We start from the raw sequence: 27,139 nt of genomic DNA on the forward strand, positions 1-27,139 counted from the left end.
CGGCTAGACTTTTAACTAAGACTAAGAAAGAGAACACATCACCCCTGTGTTGGCTGAACTGCACTGGCTCCCTATTTCCTATAGAATTGATTTTAAGGTTATGTTAATTACTTACAAAGCTCTGAATGGCATAGCACCTTCATATATCTCTGAGCTTTTAATATCTTATCAACCACAAAGGAAACTTAGATCATCCAATTCTAATCTTTTAATCGTACCCAAAGTGCTCCACAAACAAAGTGGAGAAGCTGCGTTTATCCATTATGCCCCCAAACTATGGAACACCCTGCCTCTGTACATCAAGCAGGCGAGTTCAGTAAATATAAAAAAGATCTGAAAACATACCTGTACAGGAAAGCTTTTAGTTAACTCATCTTATCCTGTAGACTACATTTTCAGATTATTCTACATCTGCTACTATTGGGGGCAGCCAGCCAGAAGCGGATGGGCTCCCCTATTAAGTCAGGTTCTGCTCAAGGTTTCTTCCTGGAATATGGGAGTTTTTCCTTGCCACAGTTGCCATATGGCGTGCTTGTGGGGGTAAGAGGGTTAAGGCTGCCAGTCTTATGGCGTCATTTTCTATATTTTGATATGTTGCTGAGTATAACATAAACAGCAAAGAAAAGTGATTGATAATGACTGACTGACTATTATTGTGTTACATGTTTCAAATGTAAAGCACTTTGAGCTGCATTCTGTGTATGAAAGGTGCTATACAAATAAAGCTTTATTATTATTATTATTATTATTAAAATGTAATTGTAACTAGTCAGAAAGACGTTGATATCTACAATGTTAATTCCAGATAGTCAAACTTAGCGGGTAAATGTTAAAATCGCTTGCCATAATAGTAGGCCTATAGACCCTTTCAACAATAAAAACAAAAACAATGCTTGAACGTTCTATTTGGGCCCCAATCTACTTCCTCTGCATTAAGATAACATATGGAATGTTAAAAAGGAAGTCTTGTGGGGCCAACTATGATGCTGATAATGGAACTCTCTTGAAAGGGTCCATAGCAAATTATTTCACAGTCACCCTACTTTGTTTGGGCATTGATTACTGTGAAACGAGTTACATAATTAACATATTACATTAAATAAACAGACTATGTGTTTTATTTAGCTGTTTATTAGTCATTTCTTCAAGTATAGGTAAGTAAAGTAAGTATATACTCTTTTGATCCCGTGAGGGAAATTTGGTCTCTGCATTCATCCCAATCCGTGAATTAGTGAAACACACAGTAAACACACAGTGAGGTGAAGCACACACTTCCGGCGCATTGAGCTGCCTGCAACAACAGTGGCGCTCGGGGAGCAGTGAGGGGTTAGGTGCCTTGCTCAAGGGCACTTCAGCCGTTCCTACTGGTCGGGGTTCAAACCGGCAACCCTCCGCGCTAACCAGTAGGCCACGGCTGCTGTGTATATATATATATATATATATATATATATATATATATATATATATATATATATATATATATAAAGATGCTCAAAAAAGATGCACAGCTATAGCCTTTATTAAACACTATCTTCATTTGAAGAGTTAAACACTTTCATTTAACCTATTAGCTCAACATTTTAACATTTAAATATTGTTTTATATATACATTTTATTTTAAATCAGTTCTTATGTAAAACACTTCCCGCTGGTGATCAACCCATACAACGATCCAATACAACAGCATGCAGAAAGGTGCTCTTGCTTGAGTTGAACACTTTACAACAACACAGTAATGAAAAACAATCCAGCCCAATGTTACAAACCAAAATTATGAAAGGAAGAGCTTCCTATCCTTTGATATCAAGTTGATCATGAATTGATACAATTCAGTTACTCAGCATGTGTTTCGTAACTTTATATCAGTATCAGTGTGAACATTGAATTTCTACAGTATGGGGAGACTACATATGCCGTCCAATACAATACAATATGATACAAACTATAAACAGTAGAGTTACAATCAGGCCAGTTCATAGTATTTCCCAGACTGTGGATCAAAGTAACAGCTAAGACCTGGATCGTAGAGCAAGTTGAGAAACTCCTCACCATCACAGCTATTATCAGCCCCTGCAAGACAAAGATGCAAAATATTCAAATGAATAACCTCCAAATTGAGTTCAACAATTAGAAGAAATCTTGTCACTATGTCAATATAAATGACAAAATTGTACAACTAGTTAAATGTTAACATTTTAAAAGTAAAAAATGTCTGAAAGTGCATGATGCTGAGTTATAAACAAATAAATCAACTCTCTGGACCAGCTAAAACTAATGCTCTGAGTAAAAGTGATCAAAGCAAACAAATGGCATTTCAACAAGGAGTGCAATGGCCAAGGTGTGTGATTGTGGTGTCTCTATCTATGTGTGTGTGTGTGTGTGTGTGTGTGTGTGTGTGTGTGTGTGTGTGTGTGTGTGTGTGTGTGTGTGTGTGTGTGTGTGACTAAACCAACAAGCCAGACAATGATGAGCCAATACCTTCATCTGTGACCTTGCAGAGGTCATCCTTGCCCTTTGCCCTCTGCTGGCTCGGAGGGATGACGGGAGGGCTGAGTACATCCATCCATTCCCTACAAAGACAAATGAAAAAGGAAAATCTTGCTGACACTCCCACCACTCAAATCTACTTCAAACAATATATGTTATGCTTCTTGAACAGATCTTTTGTCACCAACTCAACTGGAAAAAGGAAAAACTTGCGGACACTCCCACCACTTCAAACAATACATTCTCTGCTTCTAGAACAGATCTTTTGCCACCAATTTAACTGTATGGAACTTAACAAAATTTGTATTTACTGACTAAATATTTTGTATTTCCCCTCCACATTGTTTCCATTCTGCACAACCCCAATGCTAATTTTCTAATTATTTAAATATGTGGCCTCCTAATTGCTTCCTTGGTTTGAGACACACAAAACTGTCCTGTACTATTGTCTCCCATACAGTCCCTTTCCTGTACCAAAATGATCCTGTGGACATGCTTGTTCATTTACCGAGACTCATGGATGTGTTTTCTACAGAAACAATATAATTAAACGACCAAATTGTCTTTTGAGAACATTTCCTTTTGTCGTGTTTGTACTATTTTCATTGACAAAATGAAACAGAACAATTAAACACAATCATTACAACTTCTCACTCACTCTCTCCTCTATCAGAGAACAGAGCCAATTTACATGTAGCCCACCATTTTTTCCTCTTGTCCAGAGCACAGGTCTCCTACTGCTCCACTCTGACATGCATTTACATCAGAGGAAAAGGTTATACCCCTCCACCCGAGCACAATGCACAAAGCACAGTCATACTGCCACCACAACAGATAGGATCCCCGTCGCTAAGGGGAGGGCCGTCCCTGACTACCACCCGGAGAGCGGCGCTGAGACCTGTGACAGCTTGGCGACAAATTCAGACCTCACGGGTATTCCGCTCCCCCTACCCACCACAACATATAATCACCTGCGACAGTCTAGGTAAACACCTCCGTTTGGCTCTATGTGCTAGTCAATATGCTTGAAATACACACCAATACACACATTGTTTTTTTCATAAAGTTATTTTTTCTCCAGAAAAATATTGTCTGGTTATGCGAAATAAGACAGTCAGACAATGCCAAGATAATACTCTCTCAAAACAAACACCTATCGTACATTTGTTTTCCAACAGAGGTGTAGTTGATTCTGAATGATATAACATGGTGAATAACTTGAAGCTGGTGAAATTGAATCTGCCACTCACAGGCCATCTATGGGGCAGTATTTACCTGGGATTGGAGTGGAGAAGAGGATTCATCTCCTTCTGGTAGTACTGGCCCTGGCTGTCGGGCTGGAAATTATTGACAGATTAGGATTACAGTTCTGTTAGATTATAGACATCCTAACCTTACCTGCTACATTTTTTTACACACAATATTATCCGTCTTTCTGCACTACAACTAAGTATAAATAGACACTTCACACAAAATGTAGCACGTTCACAGGCATGATGATCAAAACCTATTGTCTTCAAAGCAGATCTCAGTGCTCACCTGTTGGGGGCACTGTTGCTGCACATAATGAAAATGTAGATTTATTTTCCATTTCATAAAGAGAAATGCCTTCAAACTCACTGTGCACACATTATGGAAAAGGCACAGTAATTCCAAAAGAACAAGGAGATGAAGGATCGTTAAAAAATGTCTTGTCACATGAAATGTTAAGAAGACAAGCATAATAGGTATTAATTTATGATGGCTTACGGGGGAGAATGAATTTTAATTTCTCTTTTTGAACTTGTGAGCTGCATGAATTGTGGGTTATGAATTAAATTTGTGGGCGTAATGATTATTTTTGATGGACTTGCATGAATATGTCCATTAGGATACTTGACGATGTAAATGAAGTTCACTCAAGTCTCCAGTCCCTTTCCGACAGAATATGAATTAGTGTGTCTGAATGGTGCTGGATAATAAGAAGCTGCTCATACAAGTTACAAGCCATTCTTCTTTGTAATTCCCCCTCAGTAAGTCATGACAGTGGACAACTGACCAACGTCTGCCAAAATAAAGTAAGTGGATATTTCACCACTATTTTCTATTTGATCTTCTGGCAAAACTAAGCAGTTCACTAACTATACCAGCATCTGTCCATTTTATGGACACAATGGTCTGCATGGCATAAATCTGGTATATTTCCAGGCAAATTTCAGCACTGTAGCCTATCTTGCTATATGTAAGTATGAGCAATGGGTCATGGCACATCCCTTGTTTATAGCACAGGAGTTCTTGGGTAGGCTATGAAAGGATGCCAGCTGATCATGGACACAAATTTGCCATCTGAATTCTGATAATAAGCTGGTCAAAAACATGTTTGGTTATTTTCAATTTCACATGATCTGATCAAAGCACTTAACTAGTTTGTGTTGTGACTTCATTGTATTGAAGTATTACAGTATGTGCAGACATTGGCCATTGCTCTTGTTGCAGACATGTTTAGTGACAAATGGTCACTCAAGGCTAGATGGTGAAAATAAGCTGAATGCATTGTCACTTGCACTGACTGTATTGATGAATTATTAGTGGATCGACTGAACATTGCTAGAGTCAACAGAAAGGTGATGACATGAGCTGACCTTGTTCAACGAGCTACGCTTTCATAAATCTAATGTTAAACTGCTGGCTTTGATACAGTAGATAGCAATTCAATTCAATATCAGGCCTTAGAGCTTTGCTTTTACTATATGTTAGAGATTTCTTATCAGGCTACCTTACATAAAAATACCCCTAATACAGAACATAATACAGTCATACAGAAGTCATCCAGGAGAATTACCAGAATTACAGCATGTAAACCAAGAGACAAACAGCAGAAAGGGGGAATGGGGGCCAGGGAGTGGGAGCTGATTCTGCATGTTGCCTGTACAGGGGCCTCTATAAGCCCTCCGTGATGTGGCTCCTCACCACAGGGTAGCACTGGGTCCAGGTGGTAGTGTCATCACTGCTGGTGCTGAGGCTGACGTTGCAGCGGTGCCGCTGGGAGGCACTGAGGCCGCCACCACCGCTGCCGTCGTCATCCTCCGTTTGCTCTCGGCACAGGCTGGCCAACATCCGCAGCTCCTCCTCCTCCTCCGCGTCCCCAGGTCTGGGCAGGCCACCGCCACTCGAGACCAGGGCAGCTCGTCGGCCGCCATCGCCCGCCTTAAGGCAGAATATGCGTGTGTGTGTGGGTATGGAGGGGGGGGGGGTGGGGGTTGCATAAAAATTGTTAACATACATAGGTTTTGTGTAAGATGCCCAGTGTATGTCATGCTATCATAACACCTCCATTTACCACCCATTTCGTCCGAAAATTCTAAAACGACAATGTTTTTTAATACTTCAAAATAACATTTGATAAATGAACCGTACATTTTTTAGTAGCCATAGGTGTGTAGATTTGAACAAAGTCTGTTTTGGTTGTTACCGGGGCTTTTACTGCCCGAAATATCCGATTTTTATTGATTTGTACACGCAGCCTTACAAGACTGTTTATAGCTCTTCGAGTCACGGTAATATGTAATTTTTGATACATAGCTAATTTAGATACACTTATGGTGTGGGTATTCTTTAGAAATCCGCCGTCTTGGTTTGTAAAGAAATTAATAGTAAGTGACATACACGTAAGAGGACGGAAACACGGGACTGGTGGTAATAGGGGGCGATCCGATACAGAGCTGAGGTGGAAGGTTTTGCATTCTTAGTCAGACAACTGATTCTACACTATGATATCACAAACACAGATGCACTGATGGAACAAAATGCTTTTAAGACCTTCTTTGGCTATGTAATAAGAAACCAGAATTTCATCAATAATGCTTTAAAAGATACAAACATCCCTGCCTGCCAAGTATTCTTTATGAGCATCCCCCACTGTTAGAAAAGCAGTGACTCCTATTGAGGTGAACTTCAATGCTTCCAGCATTTCTATTTGAGGCGATACTACTATCTGTTTTTGATGACTGTTACATCACATCCTCTACATTTGGTATAAAGATCATCTTACAATACCAAGTCTGCAAAAACAACAGCTACATCTGCTTCCAACAAAAAACAGTTGACCGTGAAAACAATTTAGCATTTTTTTTGTGACGGCAAAAGCCACCCATTTACAACAGATTGCAGAGCCGTTTAAATCTGTTGCCAGAAACATAAGGTGCAATTAACGGCAACATTTGTTGTAATTATTTAATTGACATCAAGTACCGCACTTAACCGTTGTTACAGACGTGAAAGAGTGAAAGGGATTTAAAAAGGCTTTTGTGGCGAAAGGCACTAGAGGGGTTTGAAACTGTTGACACCTTGTTAGCAGTAGCCAAGCATATGCACCGTCAAATTAGCAGTTTGACACTCAGGACCTCTCCTCCTCCAGAGCTCCTAGCTCATGGGAGAAAAAACCTTTTCTGATGTTTTCAGACTTAATTACAGTGCTGGCTTCCTTAAGAAGGTCACTAGGAGGTGAGCGGTAGCTCCCCATCAAACGGGCCTCGGTAACAATTGTGTTTCACTGCGATACTCTCATCCTGTGTCTGTAAGTCTTCTTCAGGCTTTAATTAATACTCCCTTGCGGATGCGGGCACAGACAGCTGGGTAAACCACGGACACGTACAGTAATTGTTATCATGATCTTTTAGTCATCTTGGAGTCTGTTCGTGCCCAGATGGTGCCCTTGTAGAGTTGTGGTCATGCAGTCACTTATAATTGGAGGGTAGGAAATGTATGTATGCGGCATAGATAACTTGGACCCTGCAGGGCCCTTGCATAGTGACAAAGTAGAACGCTGGCCGTACATTGTTTGCAGACAAAGCTTTGTGGGCGAGTGTCTTGCAAAAGAGCAGCAGGAGTGGAAAATAAGCTAAGAACAGCGGAACATGCTGAGTCACACTCCTTGATGTTGATACAGTTAGTTCTCTTCAGAAAGGCTCCCTTGAACTTGAAGCGGCCAAAAATTTCATCTAACACAGTTATTAGGGTATGTTCACATAGGAATATTCCATTCAATGTATGAAAGGCCACTTCCGCTGTGATAAAAGTGTCAATCTTAAAGCCAGAGTCCAATGCAATGCTACCCTGACAGCTTTTCTAAATCACTTCCTATAAAAACTCACTGCTTGCCCTTAAAAAAAAAGTTAAAAACCACAGTCTAGAGCAAGCAGCAGTAAGTCTACGATTATTAAACTACAAGGCGACCCAATGGTGCACAAGTACTACCTTATTGTACATCCAGCCATTCCCTCTTTGTCATGTTTGCTTCCATCCTGCCATCTCTTTTGGCTAGCTGTTTGAAATTCAGCTCAGCAAAATGCTGTATTTACTCTGACAGACGAAATGGAAGGAGCACAATGCACTGCACAATGCACAGTCAAGTCCTGAACATGGATGTTCTAGTGTGAGAGAAAATGACCCATGCTTCATGTGTGTGTGTGTGTGTGTGTTTGTGTTTGTGTTTGTGTGTGTGTGTGTGTGTGTGTGTGTGTGTGCTTGTGAGTGTGTGTGTGTGTGTTAAAAGACAGTGCTTCAGTGTTAATTAATTATCTCAGCCTCCCTCCAGTTTGTTTCAAATCACATCACTTACTATTATTACTATTATACTGTATGTGAAACTATTCCACTATTCAGCAGCATGTTGCTTAAATGTCCTAATTTTCCATTCTCCAGGATATAATCAATGTGAGTAAGGTGAAGTTAGGTTAAACCCATTTAGCAAATGAGAACACCACTCAATCAACAGCTACAGGGTCACTGTTATCCTAACGAGTCGCTACTCTCTTACCTGAATCCTCCAGTCCTCGGGGGGTATTTCTCGGAGAGACCTCTTGCTGAGCGACGTCCTACAGTCCCCACCCGGGCCACTCTTCCTTGCTCCTGGACACTCCAGCCGGGAGCTCAGCCTGGGAGCCCCAGGGGACAGGCAGCGAGTCGGAGCCACACTGCCGTGGTCAGGTCTTCTTGACCCCTCACTGACCCCAGGCGAGCAAGTTGGTCCTGCTGCTTTGGGACTCGTCTGGCGCGGCTCGCCAGGAGACTTGCGGTGGGAGCCTGACCCCGATGCCAAGTGGGACGGCTCCGGAGAGGTACAGGGAGCTGGGCTGGACTGCACGGCACCTCTCTGAAGGAGGAACTTGGCGTAGGCATCGTCCTGAGGCAGACCACAACTGGAGATTAGCTCTTATTACATGGCCACAAAATGGAAAGGTCAGAAAGTCATACACATATATCTGCCCACTCTTCAAAAATGTATACCAGGATCGAATATAGAACACCAACCAAACAATAAACAACCCACATATGACAACACAAAAGTGAGAACATTCTAGCTGGATGAGAGCTCAACACACTCTGAGCCTTAAGACGAATAATACCCAGCGAATAAAAGAGCTCCGTTTCAAACACTGCTTTTGATGCCTAATACTGAGTAAAAAGAGACAATGTGATGCAAATCAAGTCTCTGTAGATGTTCTGCAATTACCACAGCAAACCCACAGAAATCCACAGATATCCTCTGAATAGAAAAGACCAAATCTTTAAGACATGAAATGTCATAAATAACAACGTTAACCATTAGTCTTTTTAACCTTTTACTCATTTGGGTCCTGATTCAGCTCGTATTGGAACACGTATCAGTTTTTTTTTTCAGACGAGCTTTCAATTCAGGATAAAAATGTAAGAGGACAAAGTATGGGGTGTGGGGAGATGGGGTGGGCGGGTGGAGTCTGACGCAACATCAATGAAAGTCACGAGGGAGGCAGCAAATGCCGACACGGTCACAGAAGATAACATATTAATAAACCACCACCGCAGAGGAGTATGACTGCCTGCTAAGAGGTTGAGTTACATCAGACATCACCTGCAATTAGCGGTGACGACAGCACATTTGACAAGGCGCTGCCTCACTCACCTCTCGCTTAGTAAGGAGGATCTGAATTGGCTTTGATCTATGTTAATGTCCTTTAACAGCCAGCTCGCTACCATGCTAATGATGGCCGGCTAGCTGATGATAAAGCAGGCGGACTTGGACAGATTCCTCCTTTTATAGAGTTCCAACAAAAACCTTCCTGCAGTTTTTCAGAGCCTCATATTGCCTGGTATCAGTTGCAGTCTTTTGAGCCATATGAGTGTATTAAAAATCAGTAATAAGCCATCTGTTAGTACTTTGGCTTGGATGGAACTCAAAGCTATGATCTAGTTTGCTGGAGATGGGTGGCAGGAAAGTAACAGAAAAAGACAAAAAGTGGTGTGCGGTTTTATTGAGATGGGCCACTATATGTATAACTATCATGTCAGGGTAGCTAGAGGATTCCATTTCTAAAAGTACCAAACTCTACAGCTCTAGAAATAGTCATTAATTAAATTAACTGCATATAAAATCACAGACACAGACACAAACTTTTTCTTCCGAGGGCCAGCTCACTATGCCTGGCTCTAAGAGAGGGCCAGAGACTCGGAGTATATCAGTAACCATAAATAGCTTAGCGCTGTGAACAAAGGCAGTCTACCTTAGTTGAATATTCCATTACATTTAATCTATAGGCTATTGCAATTTAATACCATTGTTATCTGTGTTTATTTTGCCATATCAGTGTAAAATGTAGCTCAAATGAAATAATAATAATAGCATTCTCAAAACTATAAGCAGGGAGTCCCAAAAGTATATTTTGAACTCTGAACTTTGCATAGGCTACACAGCTCAAGTTGTGAACAAGCAATATCCTACAAATAATTTAAAGTTCTCAAACTATGAGTTTTATGAAGTGGTGACAGAAACATCCACCATTCTAACTTTCACTCACCTGATGAGAACTTTGTGAACTCTGTATGAACATTTGAGCGAAAGTGAATAAAAATATAAATAATTATACCAGAAAGTTCCAGAATTATGACTTGAATAGAAGTTAGTTAGTTATTAACAATTAATTGATACATTTTTAGAATACTTTGAGCACTGATGCAGTCAGCAGAGGCCTCTTACATTGTTTGCAGGTAGGCCTACTATACATTTCATTCCGTTTTCGATGGCAAACGCGAAACAGCGCCAAAACAACCACCAGTGGACAAAAAAGTATTACATGTGTACTGTTAAGACCCGCCATAGAGAATGAATGGGGGAAATTACGGAGGTTATAGTTTGTGATGTCTTACTCCCCGTCGCGGGCCGGATCCTATATACCTCGGACATGTTTTGGGGGTCCACCTAAATTGAGGTGGCGGGCCTTAGTTTGGGGACCACTGTTTTAAACAAAACGCCCACACACGACTGAACGAGGGGAGGCAGCGCGACCCCATGCATATATCGTGTCGTGCAAGTGGATCGGTTACGGTACCGATCCACTTGCACGACACTTCATCGGTACCGTAACGGTACCGATCCACTTGCACGACACTTCATTTTGTCGTGTCGCATTCCACTCTAGTCCTATGGGTGGACGTCAGCGACTTTATCGCGCCCGCCAAAGCATTCGGGAAGGCAGCTGCATTTGAAAATATGTCGGCGCATCAAAAGCTGGGCTTAAGCCCATCTTTATGCAAATGAATCCGTTGAATGCGAGGCGACTCTCCAATGAAAGGACGAGGTTGTAGGTCCTTTGTTCTACCACAACGGTGCCTGTGAAACTTTGGTTCCGCTTACAAGACAAATAATGTTTTAACAATCTCTTCCACGACCACCTAGTAGTCCATAAAACAAACGAAACTAGGATTTGGATGAATATATTGACTGTTGGTGTTTCTGGTGGGCGTTTTGTTTAAAATGTCAGTTACCAGCTCATACTCTTTAACTCGTTTTAACGTATGTTAAGTGTTTTTCCACAAATAGACCACAATTTTAGGCATGTACTTCAGGGAACAAAGTATAACTATTGCAACGCGATGCGAGGGTAGTTGTATTTCTTACACTATTCTATCAACACAGACACTTACATCGATTGTCTGGAATTTGCCTCGAGTGTCCTTTGGAGTAGGTAAGACTGTTTTTAGTGCTGCCAGGGCTAGTCTAGCAACTCCGTTGGCTTGTGAGCTCCAGAAATCGAAACTCAATCAGGCCAATGAAATCGTGTATAGAGTCGTTAGGTGGGCTTAACATAATGATTGATGGCAGAGTTGCAACGGTTTGGCTTGAATTCCCTGCTACTTGAAAACAAATAAGATGGATGTTGCTGTTGGCGAACAGTGTGACACGAGTTAAGCTTTTATTAAGTTGGCAAACGTTTGAACTAGCCAACTAGCTCCGCTGGTGGGAAACACATGGGACTCATAGCGCTGCCGCTGTCCTATTGCGTGCAGAGGGAATTTGAAAGACAACTGATTATCCCGCCCCTCGGACTGAGCACTGCGAACGGTGAGTGCCCAGACCCTACATTTTAATGTGGGTCTGGCTCATCAGGCTATCAAATTAGTAGTATTTCTTAAGAAATATTTTAAACTAAAATGACTGTCATTATTATAATTTAAATAATATATATTACAATATCATTTTATTTGTGCTTTGGGCACCAAAATTGCCAGCAGCGGCACTGCACACACACAGTTCAAACATATGTTGACATTAGAACAGCCTAAATGTGGCATGCAACAGCATTTTCTGTTTTGGTAAATGCATTACTCCTCTCTGCACTGCAACTTTTAACTTTTAAATGTTAATAGACTTTGGTTTTAATTATTTTATTGCTGTATGTTATTTACATCTATTCGAATGAAGGAGTATACACACCAAAAAGTTAAGTTTGAAACTAATAAACCAAGTTTTAAAAAAGCGTATTCAGGTTGTGTATAGTGTTTTTGAAAAGGAACTAAGTAAAGTAATTAGTAAAGTAACTAATTACTTTTGAAAATAAGTAATCAGTAAAGTAACTGGATTACTTTCTTTGATAAGTAATCAGTAACTAATTACTTTTTCCAAGTAACTTGACCAACACTGCAGACGCGGCAATTCACATGGTGTTTCACTTATGACGAACACTTATTTTACTGAAAAAACCTGCTCACTATTTTAGCAACAGAAATGTGTGCCCTTGTCTTAACTTCTCATTAAAAATGCAATAAAAGAGCTGCGCACACACTACACCATACTCCAAGGTGCATACTACTGCTATCAGATGTCTTTGTTTGATGAACACATTAAAAATGTAACATTAGCGGCTCCCATTCAAATCCTCCATCTATGATGCATATCATTAAAGTATGGTTGTGAAAACACCTGAAAGAACCTGCATGTTTCAAACAGGCAACAAGCCAAAGCTTCTCAAGTCAGATGTGTAAAATCCAAACTTGTCAGAACTAGGGTGAAATACTACTGTTTACCACTGCTGAAGAGAAAAACCTAGTTTCAGTGGGACTGAGTGCACAAATACTGTATCTTTGGTTGTGGTTGGTGAATCTACACTGGGAGAGCCTCAATTTTGAATTGGATTATCCAGTGGTTAAAGGTAGGGTTAGAGATACTGGAGAAAGATATACAAATATACCCCTCCCTTCAGTGCACTATTGATGTTTGGATGTGCTCTCTCTGTTTACTTCCAGTTTACAGAGCCCAGAATGTTTAGTGTGCAGGTAGAATGCAGCTAGCGTATCATGCAGAGCTATTTGTTGAATCTGGCAGGAAGTGTGTTGGCTTAGCATCGCTTCCTACTCTTTTAACTATGCCTTTAAAGCACGGAGCACTGGGCCAGTGCATAAAAGCTGATCTGAGATATACAGAGGTAGTATTTACAGTGAGCAAGAAGCCAGAGGTGCTATACAGCATGCATCAAGCTGTCAACTACATCAATCAAAGTGGCCTAATTAACTGGTGCAGAACATATGCATCCTGAAGACGGGTTTGATTTCCCTGAGGAAAACACACACACACACACACACACACACACACACACAAGCACACACACAAAACAAGAGGGTGGATTCAGTGTCTTGTTTGAGGAAAAAGTAACTCCAAAAAGGACTAAGTGATTCTTCCACAACAGACAACAGATCCACAGAGCGCCTTGTCAAGACTTTAAGTGAAATACTGCAGCATTCCTGGCAACGCGCACATAAATCTCTACTGTCTAACTGCCGTGAATGGTGCAGGCACTGCTCCACAGGAGAGATGCAGTCATAGGCTATTTCAGTGGAAAAACTACTGCTACTACAATAGTACTGATTGCTTGGCAGGAGTCCAATATTCCTGTATAGGGACACAAGTAGATCCAGTAAAAAATCACAAGTCTACATCGATGTGTCGGACAATGGTAGTAACCATGAAAACTGAATGAGGCTATGTTAATCCTTTAAAAGGAGCAGTGGCTTTTGATTTGTGCTAGCCAAAAAGAACTCCTGGACAGAGCTGATGAATTTCCATAGAAAGGATACACGGATGGGCTTTGTGTCAGGATCTGTTGTTAGGGCTGACACACACTATCACTTTCTGAGCATATTAATGCTGTTTCAAAGCCTTGAACCTAATAGTCTGCTTCAATCACTGACCTAGAAGAAGAAGTAGCCAGCGTTTTGACAAAGTCGCAACTTGAGGGAAAGAGCCAAGCTTAAAGAAATAATGAGTGGGATACATCAAACCAAGCTAAAAAGGGAAACCTAAAGAGCCTCATTATATTTTTTACTTTTTTTCAGTTTTTCTTTCTTTTTTCCCCTCAGTGTGTGACCACTAATGATTTAAAGTCCTTAATCTAAATAATTAATATCTGGTTAAAATTAGACTCTGGTTAGGCTGATTTTTTAATATATTTCATTTGGAATATCTTTACAAATTAATTATTAGTGTTCAATATCACACCATATTGCTAAGTCTTGAATTAATGGTTTGTGAAAATGATAGTAGGGAGACAGAGAGTGAAGGCATTCTGAGTCCTTTTTTGGGGGTCATTACCGCTGGTTTTAAAAGGATAACTTCAACAAAACATCGTCTCATCAGCAGTTGCAACGCTTCCTGAGATTCACCATTTTATGGTGAAGTAATTAGGTTGTCTTGACATTGGTACATTTCTTTGTCTTTTACTTGTTTGCTTGCTCGCACAGGGGATTTAACATCTGGTATTGTGTCTCTTTAAACTTACCGAAAGGAGTATAAGCAGTGAAGCACAGGATATTCAAACTGTATGCATACAATTTATACAATAAGGGTTTTAGTTTTAAGAGTTAATGCTGGTTGACATGTTCAAATTTGTTCCTCGTGCTATGGGGAAGGTGGCAGCTTTGAGTGACTATTTCATTTAAACCAGTCCTTTCCTTTCCTCTTACATTTGTAAGGCCATAGCACATTCCAAACCAACTTTCATGTTCAACAGTATTTGTGCCAAGGCTACTTTTCTTTATCTATCCTTGAATTAAGTTCTTACTACAACCACAGCAACAACACTGAATATGATGTGTTAACGTGTTAGTTTCAATATATTCTCCAAGGTGCTTGATTTTTATTTTATTTTTTGTGGACAACAGACACACAACAAAAGATTGCTATAAAAGTGCTCTTATGGTGGTACTGGTCTGTAACTGTAATCTGTTAGTGCGCCATATCATGAAGATGTGTAAGCAAATGTACAGTCACAGGTATTAAAAAATAATTCCAGATCCCATTCCAATTCCAGATTTAGATAACGTTAGGGGAACGTTTTATATAACCAAGAACTAACGTTCCCGGAACATTCAGCAAACTTTCCATGGGAACCAAAACTTACTCAAAAACTAACCTTCGGGGAACGTTTGGGAAACAAAAACTAACGTTCCCGAAACCAAAAACTATGGTTCCCAGAACGTTCTGGGAACCATAAATTGTTAGCTGGGCTATTGGTTCAACATACAGTATTTCTGTACACCGTGTCAGCAGCCCCTCTCTTTCCTCTCGTAAGGACGAGGCCACACTGCCAGGCCTGCTGTACAGGTGCCTGCATGAAGTGCATGCATGTCATGCTCAAACAGTCTCTGAGTTGACTATTCAGCAACAGCACAAACAATTTACACACACACACACACACACACACACACACACACACACACACACACACAACAAACTTGCCTGACTTTTGTTGAAATTTGAATAACTCTATTGTTGCTGCTTTGTTTGCGCACAACAAAGTTAATTTATAATTACTTGGAAATGGAATTGCTTTTGATGGCTGAGTGTTTTTTTTCTTTTAATCAAAGAACATTGATGTATTTTGGCTCTGTGCTGGTAGTTTAATAACTATTTTATAAAATGCCTGAAAAACAAAACACAGATCTAATAACAGCATTCTCAAGATATACAAAACAAAACCTTGTTTTCAACGATCAATGATTTAGTTCCATGTAGGCTCAATCACATGACCACTAACAGGTGTGTCTAACGGTACTCCGTCACACAATGCATGTCAGCATTTTAAACACATATTACGTCTGTTAAAAAAGAGATGAGAGCGTACACACATTGTTACATCACATCATAAACGGAAACAGAGAACATTCATTTTTACGTTTCACTCTCGCCTTGCGCGGCGCTGTGTAAATAAGTAAGGTGTGGTTGGGGGACTGTCTATCGGCTATAACCGCACTATGCAAGTTTGCCAAATTGGGTAGCGGATCTGTAGTTCGATGGAATGAGACATAAGAAACTACAAATTTGACTTGCTTCTGATGTCGCAATACATCATACTTTCATAAAATCATGCAACGTACTCTACCTTGTCTGTAGACATTGTTATTTCCAAAGCCAGTGCTGGATAAACAAATAGCGTGCGTGCAACAGGAAAAGTGCTTTGGTGTTGCTTTAATATAAGAAACTTTTAAACGGAAACCATGAAGGCAACAAAGGCGAGGTTACAGGAGGTTGCGACTTTGAGGTTCCCACCACAAAACAACTCGCTTAAGGCACCGAAATGGCTAGCAGCGGCACTGATGTGTCACTTCCTCATTAAAACAGAACTAGAAAATCATACTCACTTCTACCTTCCAGATTTCATGTTCATCCAGGGCTCGAAATTAACTTTTTTTCACAGTGTCCCGCAGCTGTCCCGAATTCTACTTGGCACTGTCCCGGACTTAACCACCAGTGTCCCAAATTCAAGTTCTTGTTTTTTCCCATTCTACGCAATACAGCATAATAATCAGTAACTTGCACCACTTAATTAACTCATTCTGGTCCACCATAAGTTCTGAACACTTCATTTAGGCTATTAACCCTCTATACCACATAGCGGCCGTCGACGGCCGTTCTATATTCTCCCGGCCGCAATTCTTAAAGAGACACCTGCTACAGTATAACCTTCATACATGAAATAATACTGCGTTGGTGGATACATGATCACCAGACTTTTATTTTGACACACTTAAATGGCTAGGTCGCTATTGACATTTCTCCGGTATTTTTGAGTTTAGCCTACACACGCTGTTAACTGACCGCCTGAGGTGCCTCTGGAGTTATGGCTTCTAATAGACAGGTTATCTGCTGGAAACATTAGCCCTAGTTTTTGGTCAGAGTTTTCTCCATGGATTCCTGGGCCCACTTCCCCGATAACGACGGAGACACGCTCTTAAGAGGGTTTTCTACGATTCATCTTACGATCGTTCGTTTGGTTTTTCCGACTGTTTCCCGAACATGCTCGTAGCGTGAACGCGCATGCACTGCTCTTAAGATGCTCTTAAGGGGAGCTGTCCACGGTAATAGTTCTGAAATATCCTCTTATTTGACGGTGATGTCAGGTGACTGCACGTCACAGCTATAGGCCTACCATTTAAACTTCGGATCTACACATTAATTCACATCAATGCGAAAATAGAAACACTTTTACATCTGCATGTAAGCATCCCAAGTAGGTTATATACCACACAGAGACATAAATAATTGTAATTATTTTAAGATTAGATTGTTGCACCATGCAATAATTTTTCGCGGTGTCAAGAACACGTTTGAAGATAAGAAAGAAGTCAAGTAAGAAAGAGAGGAAATGTGTAGGCTTAGATTTTGATGCAGTAGGCTACAGACTAAACCACATGTTGCTTTCTCTGCTTTTTACTTCATAGGCCTAATAAAATATAGCCTTCACTTAGCAAAGATAATGTCAAACTATTCTGGCAACGTCTCGTTTAATAACTTGATTGCATTTTTGTCCGCTTTTCATCACATTATTATGACCATTAAATGTAGGCTATTTTGCACGCTAAAATCTGATTCATCACAGGTAAACACAATAAAGAATGGGAACGTAAATTGGATTATGTATTCTAAGTTATAATTCCTCTGTATGTCCTGTTGGTGACCTCAGTGAGAAGTACTGTTAAGACGCTCTTAGCCGGTAACGAGTACTCTGGAGCACTCGTAGATTTACTGAGTGTTTTCCGCGGCGGCTCTTAAGCTCACGATGGTTTCGGGAAACAGTCGGCAAATCTTAAGACGTTCGTAAGAGGGACTTTACGACTCTCTTAGGCTTAAGATGCTTTCGGGGAAGTGGGCCCTGGTCAGAACCCCTATTGGAACAGATTAAAACTTGGGGCATGTTGAATTTTGTCCAAAAATCCAATATGGCCACCGTATTCAAAATGGCACATTTTTACATGGGGACATTTCCAGTAAAAACAGTGTCATTTTAGCAAAAAACTGTCCTTTTCTATCAAATACATATTTACAGATAGTCCAGTGGACAGAAAGGTGAACCCGGAAATGTTGAGTACACCAAAGTTTTATGATGGAAATATATAGTATGGGTTCCCAGCATGCAGAAACTGCCGGATGCTAATTTGCATATGTTGGGCAATTTGTGCAATTGAGCTAATTAGCATAAATTAGCATAACCACCTATATTGATCATATTATAAGAGCTGCTTGGCCAAAATGGACCATGTTAGTATGTTTTTAGGGGTTACTGGAGATGCTGAGTCCATATCTGACATTTTCAAGATTCAAAATCACTATTTAAACTTGGTTTGGTCTCGTTTTTACTCTCATTAAGCTGATTTTGCTGAGTTTTTGGGGGCGATTTTTGGAGGATAAAAATGTTCAGTGTTTAGTAATAATTTGGATCCTCAAGTTATTTCTGAATTCCACAATCATTTTGGAAATAGCTATTCACTGGCCCTCTGCTGTGACTCACAATTGAGTAACAAAGGGAAGAACTAGCCTCTACTACTCCTCACTGTCCTCATCCGTTGTCCTGACGCCATCTTCTCCAGACTCTTCATCCCTGTCCTTCTGCTGTTTTTGCTGTGTAAATGTATTGCCACATGTAACATCACTGCCTTTGCAGAAACAATAATTAGTATAGGCCAGGCCTGCAGCTGCACAGCTGCACTTTCCAGATACATGTATACACAGTTTTAACCCAGCTTTGCAGTTACAGCTGATAACATCTAACAAATCAGGAGGAGCAACAGGACTTGAATCGAGGGTGGGCAAGTTCCTCTCCTTTCTTCATACCTGTCTTCTAACTCCCTCCAAACGCGGTTATATCCACAGCCGGTGGATCAGGACGGTCTGCTGCTTTCCAAAGCAGCACCTGTAGATGGGCACGTTTTCCATGGAGGAGCAAGTTGCGTTCTATAGGAGACAGTGTCTTCAGTGCTGGAGGAGCCGGGAGTGGGAGACCTCACCGCCAGGGATGAATTACTGCACAGGCCTACCAGGCCCGGCCCAGGGGCCCAAGGGGTCAGGGAGCCCTGAAGCCCAAGCCTTTGCATGAAATCATTGCCTCAATATCAACACATCAGGATGTAGGCTATGAATCTGATTGAATTTAGTATTGGCCATCCCCAAAATGCACCAGAATACAGGAAATCACATCAAACAAATTAAAACATTTCTGAGGAAGGACCTCCAAACCCCCCTTCCACATATGCAACAATTAATGGGGCATCTGGACCCAGGGGCCCGAAAGTTCATAATCCGTCCATGCTCACCGCTAGGTGGAGGCCCAAGCAAAAGGATCTGAAGAGAACCCTTGTAAGGGGTACTAAATAGCTTACAGAGGCCTTCAGTAGAAGCCGCAGGAGGAGATCAGCCATCGCCTGGGCCTAGCTACGGGAGAAATGCTTGCCTGAAGAGGGTTTTGATGCAGTGGCCACGGTGGAGAAGGACTTCACGCGACTGGGAGAGCGGTCTGAGGAAGCGGCCTTGGAAAATAAGGTAGTGGACGCTGGCCTGGGCTGACTTCACCGAGAGAAGACCTTGAGCCCCTGCCCCGCCCGGACAGCTTTAGGCTGGAGTTGGCGGTGGCCCTAACTCTTGGAGCAGAGCAGAGGTGGAGCAGCAATGAGGTGGTGCCTTGAGGATGGACGGTTGGCGGAGCCTGTTCGAGTCGGCCTGTTCGCCAGTGCTCTTTAGAAAAATAAGGGGGAAAAAAGTTGTGTGAAATCCGATGGCACGAGCCAGAGAGGTCTAGGCCTTGGTGCGATCGTGGCGGTGTGGAGTGGCCGAAACAGCGGAGGACAGCTCTGCGACAAGGCAGCAGAGGAGGGACGCCAACGTCGGTAGCTGTAGCTGTGCGCAGCGTGGTCCGGCTGCGATGGAACTGGAGTCTGCTGCCCCGACTGGCGAGACGACGGAGTGGAGCATCGGAGGTGCAGTGCCAGTTACGGTGCTCAGCGCCGGGGAGTCTGTGGCTGTGGAGGCTAGGCCCGGTGTTGGAGGAACGTTGCGGTGGTGCACACTGCGAAAGTGCGACCTGAGGGCGTTCTCTGAAGGGAGCTGGGGACGAGAGGCGACAGACCAGGTGACTGCTAGCACGCCCCGCATTGGGCCGCTGGTGGTTGTGGTTCCCCAGGGTGAGTAGGGCTCTTGCGGTGTGTGCACCCCACCTGCTGTGTGGCAGTGCCAGAGACTAATTGCTGGACTGAATGTGGGAACGCCCGCGCCGAGGATGGCAATGGCTTGTTGGGGGAGCTGTGCAACGCCAGCGTGCTGGACTGTTCTTGAGATTCCCACAATGTTTCGCGCTGGGGATTCTGGGAGAACTGAATGATCATCTCAATACCAATGTTTCCCAAAAGGCTTGTCCCAAGGAGAACAGTATTACCTTAAACACATATGAGGAAACTGAACAGTCCAATCAGTAGACTAGGATAAGCTAGCCAACTATGCTACTTTGTTTACAATATTTCCAGGCTTCAACCAGACAGCTGAATGTGGTAGAGTTGTAATAGAAATAGTAGGCCTAAGCTATAGGCTAATCTGTCATAAATATCAGACATTCAGTATTCTCTCTTTTTATATCAGGATATAAAATAATACAGATATATTACATTGTAATCCTCTGGTACTCTAAGGTAGGCTATTGAAATGTCTAGCCCCAAAAAAAAGAAAAATTGAGGTTCGTATCAAACCGTGGGTCAAAAATCGTGATACGAATCGAATTGTTAGGTTGGTGTATCGTTACAGCCCTACTGTATATCGCTACAGCCCTATTCTCCAAAAATCTGTCTAAATTGTACCAAGTTTAAAATAGTGATTTTGAATCTTGAAAATGTCAGATATGGACTCCAGTAACCCCTAAAAACATACTAACATTGTCCATTTTGGCCAAGCAGCTCTTATAATATGATCAATATAGGCTATTATGCTAATTTGTGCTAATTAGCTCAATTACACAAATTGCCCAACATATGCAAATTAGCATCCGGCAGTTTCTGCATGCTGGGAACCCATACTATATATTTCCATCAAAAAAAACTTTGGTGTACTTAACATTTCCGGGTCCACAATGGGGCTCTATGGGCTGTCCACCGGACTAAGAGGTTAACTAATGATTTTAAAACCCTAAGTATTTTCTAACAATTTTAAATCATTAAAAAAATCATTAGCCTCTTACAGGTTAAATACAGTTCAAATAAATTGGGTACCTTAACTTAAACAGATTAAAACATATGGCATTTAGACATTTTCACAAAAACTCAATATAAATTCAATAATATCCCCAAAATGGTGAATTTTTGGGTCTACACTTTTGGCTAAGCTAGAGGGTTTTTTTTCTATTAAAAAATGTTGACATGTTAATTGATATAAGAAACAAGATAGTTCCATAAAGGTGATGGAATTACAAAAAATACTATTTTATCACTCGGCTAGATAGTGTATATTGTTACTATTGCTATATTAATGATAGTAATACTTAGAGCTTCTGAGAGAAAATGACGTAAATCCAGAGATGGAAATGATCTTAGTAACTACCAGTCTTTGCTATCATCTTTTTCATTCACTGTTACACTTGCAAAAAAGACATTCTATCAGAGCAAGATTGAGAGCGCAACTGACAGTAGAAAACTTTCAAGTCTCTTCTCAAGCCTCCACCACTGCCATACCTCACTGTCAGCAGATGACTTTGCAACATTTTCACTGAAAGTTGCTTCACCCTCCTGTTGTGTAGTTTTGTGTTCCTGGTCAAAAATGACAGCTGCAACTTGTTATAAATACACAGTAACACACATATTATCATCTAATGTTGTGATAGACCTTTGTATAAACTTGTGTTCTATTGGATATAACCAGTTTTAAAATTCCATTTGGTATTTATGGCCTGCAGGCCTCACTGAGCTCATGCAAGTCAGAAAGGGGAAGATTCCATTGGGAAAAGGTTCCAATGGGGGCTGGCATAGAAGCAAAGAGGGGGAGTGAGGGTGTGTTTGTGTGTGTGTTTTAATGTACAGAAGTGCATATACAGTCCATCTGATCAATAAGTATGTGCCTGGACTCAATTTTATACACTGACCATTTTTTCACCCATTCATTTCTAATGGCCAGTCATTTTTGACCGAAAATACACATGGGTGTTCTATAAAACAGTTAAAAAAGTTAAATAAAACACTCAAATTGTTATACAAAATATCAAAATTTGTTTTGTGTGTTCAGATGCCCTGTGTTAACAAAGCCAAGAAGCCTCATGGTAGTGAGAATAAGTTAACAATATTTTTTAGAGAGAAGAATTGTCAATCGGTCATATTTGACTGCAAACACAACAGGATAAGTGCTCAGTTTGATGAGCCCATTAGGAGAGCTTTGCCTGTGAATTGTTGGACTCTTTCTCTCCTCTTAGGTTTCTCTACTGCTTCAGCAAAGTCATCCAAAAACATGCCCTTTGGATCCTGTCCCGTCTATTCTTTTGCAGTCTGTCACACCTGCTGTTCTGCCAGCAGTCATGCATGTGTTTAATACTACTACACTCAGTTCTGGAATAGTTCCTTCTTCTTTTAAACAGGCAAGGGTTATGTCTTTGCTAAAAAAAGTACACTTCATACAATTGATGAAGAATTACAGACCTCTCTCCCTTCTTCATTCTTGTTGGCTTTGAAGGAAGTGTTCTTCAAGCAAGTCTATGACTTCCTGTCCCAAAATCCCACAATTTTTTTTTTTTTTTTTTAATGCGATAGGATAGTGGAGAGTGACAGGAAGTGAGTGGGAGAGAGAGTCAGGGTGGGATCCGGAAAGGACCACTGGGCGGGAATCGAACCCGGGTTGCTGGCGTACGATGCAGGTGCCCCAGCCAGTTGCGCCACGGAACGAAACAAGAATGTCTGATGGCGAGGTAGAGACCAAGCAGCTCCCGGTCGAAAGTGCTGTACTTACGCTCGCTGGGACGCAGCTGACGGCTAAAGAAAGCCAGCGGCTGCCAGTCCCCACCTACCCTCTGCTCGTAGACAGCACCTCCACAGCGTAGTCCTGAGGCCCGGAGGTGATGGCGATGGAGGCTGTTGAAGAAGGATGCGCCAGCATGGTGGCATTCGCCAGGGCTGCCTTAGTGGCAGCAAAAACCTTGTCCCTGCTCTCTGACCAGTCCACAAGTTGCTTGGGCTTTCAAGGCCTCATGCAAGGGCCGCATGAGCTGAGCAGCTCGAGGGATGAAGCGGTGGTAAAAATTCACCATGCCGAGGAACTCCTGCAGGGATTTGACAGTGAGCGGGCGTGGGAACTGTGTTACTGCCTCCACTTTTGATGGGAGAGGGACTGCACCGTCCTTAGTGACTGTGTCCCAGGAAGTCAACAGTGGAGAGACCAAACTGGCACTTGGCGGGGTTGACAATTAGCCCGTGTCAAAAAGTGTTCAGGTTCAGGTGTCGTTGCCTCATTAAGCCGCCGGTAGTCGCCACACGGGCGCCAGCCGCCACCCGGTTTGGGGACGATGTGGAGGGGTGATGCCCACGGGCTGTCGGATCGACGGACTATACCCAGGCGTTCCATGTTTGTGAATTCAGCATTTGCAACGGCAAGCTTGGTTGTGTGGAGGCGTAGACGGGTGAACCAGTAGTGGCGAGATGGTGCTCCACACCATGCTTCACGGCGGATGCAGAGAAAGTGGGCTGAGTTAGCACTGGGAACTCGGCAAGTAGACGGTGGAAGTCATCTGAGGCTGAGAGCATGCTAGACAGTCGTATGGAGTCAGTCCCGCTGAGCGTGTACGTATAAGAACAAAATGTGATGGCGTCAATCAAACGGCGGTTCTTTACATCTACCAACAGTCCATATGCACACAGAAAATCGGCTTCGAGGAGGGGAACGGCAACCTTTGCTGTAACAAAGTCCCAGCCAAACCGCTGTCCTCTGAAACACAATTCAACGTACCTCGTTCCATACGTGCAGATGGGGCTACCATTGGCAGCTTCTATAGGGGGGCCGTGGCTGTCGGTGTCCAAACAGGATGCAGGCAGGACGCTCCTCTGTGCTCCCGTGTCGCACAGGAAACGTCGTCCGGAGATGCTGTCACGGATGAAAAGCAGCCTGCCTCACGCCGCCGACGCCAAGGCCACTACTAGGCGCCGGCCCTGGCATTTCCTGACCCGCCGAAACTGCATGGCGAACGACATTTGTTAGCCTTGGGTCCAAACTTGTCATGATAAAAACACAAGCCTGAAGACTGTTGGGGGCCACAAGACTGCTGCAGACGAGAAGTGGTTGCAGCGATGAGTGTGGAATCGTCCAGCGTCACAGGAGCGATGTGCGCGGGAAAAAGCACGGCCACACAATGTCCCTGACTTGCCAGGAAGAATTTGTCAGCCTCTGCAGCCAGTCTCCGACAGTCAGTGATTGTGGTGTTGGCTAGTGCAGCCATGACTTGGGAAGGTAGCTGACGCAGAAAAAGTTGGATAAAAAGAAAATCGGGTCTGTGCTCACCCAAGAGATCCAGCATACGGTTCATGAGCTCAGATGGTTTGCTGTCACCCAGTCCTTGAAGGGAGAAAAGCCTGCTGGCTCTCTCAGCGTCTGACAGTTCAAAAGTTTTCAACAGGTGGGCTTTGAGTGCTATATACTTCTCAGTTGCCGGAGGGTTTTTAAGAAGACTCACCACTCTGGATGCTGTTGAATTTCCGAGAGCCGACACAACGAGTAATACTTTGTTGTATCCGCAGTGATCTCACGCAACGCGAACTGCGCTTCAATCTGGGCAAACCATGCCGACGCCGACGATTCCCAGAATTCGGGGAGTTTGAGGGTAACAGCGTTCGCGGTCATGGTCGTGTTGTGTCTCTGGATACGTCAAGCAGACTAACGTCGGGGTCACCAGTGTGGAAATTGCAGTAAATTGCAAGAGACAATTTCTCACGCACACAAGCACACAAATGCGTATGACGTTTATTTTTATAGAAAAAACACTAAAATCAAAAATGGCGCTGTCCAGCAACAAAACAGGCATGGGGCTACACGTCATCACACATTCATAACATTTAAAGGGTAACGCGATCCATGAACAGTTACACTTACATGAAGTAACTACAGACAGAACAAAGTGCTGCGTTTAATATGAACGGTGTGTAGAACCAATACTTAATAACAAAGGTGAATTATGCCTGTCACATTCACTACAATTTAATATTTATTTTTATACAAAACCAAGACGGCGGATTCCTAAGGAAACGCAAGCACCCATCCCATTTGGATATCTTATATTGTATTTGTACCAAAAATGACGTTGTAGCCTACAGTGATTTGAAGAGCAGTAAACAGTGTTGTAAGGCTGCGTGCATAAAACCGCTTCTTTATAGATCAGCTGGCTAACGCTGCTTTTGCCAGCTGCCCGGTCAAACGCCAGGTGAAATTACGCCAGGTCAAATTTTGTATAATTTTATTCAGACAAGAAAGATACATTTAGATTGAGAAGATTTGAGGTTACGGACCAACAACAAAAAAACCTGCGTAGTCTACATAGCTCTAACTAAAAAAACTATGCGGTGTGTAGGCTACACCAGGGCAATGTTTATTAACTTCAGAACTTGCAACACACTGGACTCCATGGGTGTAAAATGTAAAAAAAGAAAAACAGCAATTACTAGACAAACACTCGAAATAAAAACATATAGGCTATAGCAGCGGTCCCCAACCACCGGGCTGCGGCCGGTACCGGGCGCGGGACATTCCTAACCGGGCCGTAGCCTACGACATGAGTAAAAAAAAAAAATGCATGCAAACTAAATTTAATTTAATTCACAATAATGTCACGTTTTTACATGACATAGGCCTATATGCAGTTGCTTGATTGCACGCATGTTTGCATTTTGCAAGGTCTATTTTCTTACGCCTGTCTGTCCCGCCTTCAACACTTTTACATATTGCCTTCAGCTTGGCGCAGCCTCAGGTCAGCTCACTTCACCTTCTTATTTAACGGTAGTGTCACACGGGTTAGCTAAACTGCTAGAATGAGAAAAAAAAAAAGCATCTTTAGCAGGTCACTAGCCAGGGTCGTTTAGAAAGCATCGCTTGTTAACTTGTGTCGCAACCTTGGTAGTTCGCTCCATCGTTCTTTTGGATTTGGTGTTTCTAGAAAGGGTAGTTCGAGCTCTCAATCGCAAAACAAGGACGAAAGTTTGGTCGTTTGAACTACTGCCCCTAGGCAGTCGCACTTGTGTCGTTCCTTGGTAGTTCCTGTTGGTGTCCTGAGCGCCTAACAAAAATCACAACCTCCTAACCAACATTTGCGAAGTGGATGTTTATCTCGCGGACTCAATGATTGATCTATCCTGTAGCTTAATTTTGATTAAGACACTGCTCCCCTACTTGGCTCATTTTGCTATTTATGTTAATTAAAAGTATTGCCTTGCTTTTAGTATTATAATCTTCACAGTCCCTAACAACAGCAGTGTTAAATGGTGTAGTGGCTAAAGCAGATGACTTATTATCCCAACGCTGTAGGTTCGATTTTCTTATGATGTGAGATTGTCCTCTTGCTTCTCGCTACCTGCAGGTGAACTAGTGTGACACGTAGATTCAATTGTTTTGACTGATTTTAGACTGATGTATTGTACCTATGGTCTCGGGATGTAGAGTAACTATATACATAAATATGTATGGTCAAAACCTATTGTTGTGTCTCGTAGGCCTACTCTTACTCAGAAATGAAAAGAAGAGATAGGATGCTAACTCCCGCCGAAGCCAAGAGTGCACCAACGCTGCCGTTAAGCCACGAGACAGTTGATAACCAATGGGATATGGGATTTGTCCAGGCTATATATTTTTTCCAACACATAGATATTTAACACAAATAATGACTCATATTGGTCTGCTTAAGTTAACTGTTTTATATGCTTGCAATAGGTTTAGGTTTTGGCTGATGCCAATGACTATACCAGCATTAATCACTCGGTTTAAATTAGAAACATGTCGACATAGGCCGTGACAGAACATTTCTAGGGGGTGGGGTATTACACGTTGCCACTGTTTCCACCAATGATATTAGGGCTGTCACTTTACATT

At 42.2% G+C, this 27,139-nt stretch overlaps 1 protein-coding gene across 4 annotated transcripts in view; it reads right to left on the bottom strand.

Annotated features, from left to right (window-relative positions):
* Positions 1 to 1,503: 1,503 nt before the first annotated feature.
* The window catches only part of cfap20dc (CFAP20 domain containing), a 62,406-nt gene continuing 36,770 nt past the window's right edge, over positions 1,504 to 27,139 (bottom strand). For all 4 annotated transcript variants that reach the window (XM_048255159.1, XM_048255160.1, XM_048255158.1 and 1 more), the window contains 5 exons: positions 8,285 to 8,650; positions 5,437 to 5,673; positions 3,763 to 3,824; positions 2,479 to 2,570; positions 1,504 to 2,070 (listed from right to left, as the gene is read on the bottom strand). In XM_048255159.1, the coding sequence (XP_048111116.1) occupies positions 1,964 to 2,070; positions 2,479 to 2,570; positions 3,763 to 3,824; positions 5,437 to 5,673; positions 8,285 to 8,650 (864 nt within the window). In that variant the 3' untranslated portion in view covers positions 1,504 to 1,963. The remainder of the gene's footprint in view (positions 2,071 to 2,478; positions 2,571 to 3,762; positions 3,825 to 5,436; positions 5,674 to 8,284; positions 8,651 to 27,139) is intronic.

This window comes from Alosa alosa, chromosome 10 (genome assembly GCF_017589495.1).
Source record: "Alosa alosa isolate M-15738 ecotype Scorff River chromosome 10, AALO_Geno_1.1, whole genome shotgun sequence".
NCBI lineage: Eukaryota > Metazoa > Chordata > Actinopteri > Clupeiformes > Clupeidae > Alosa > Alosa alosa.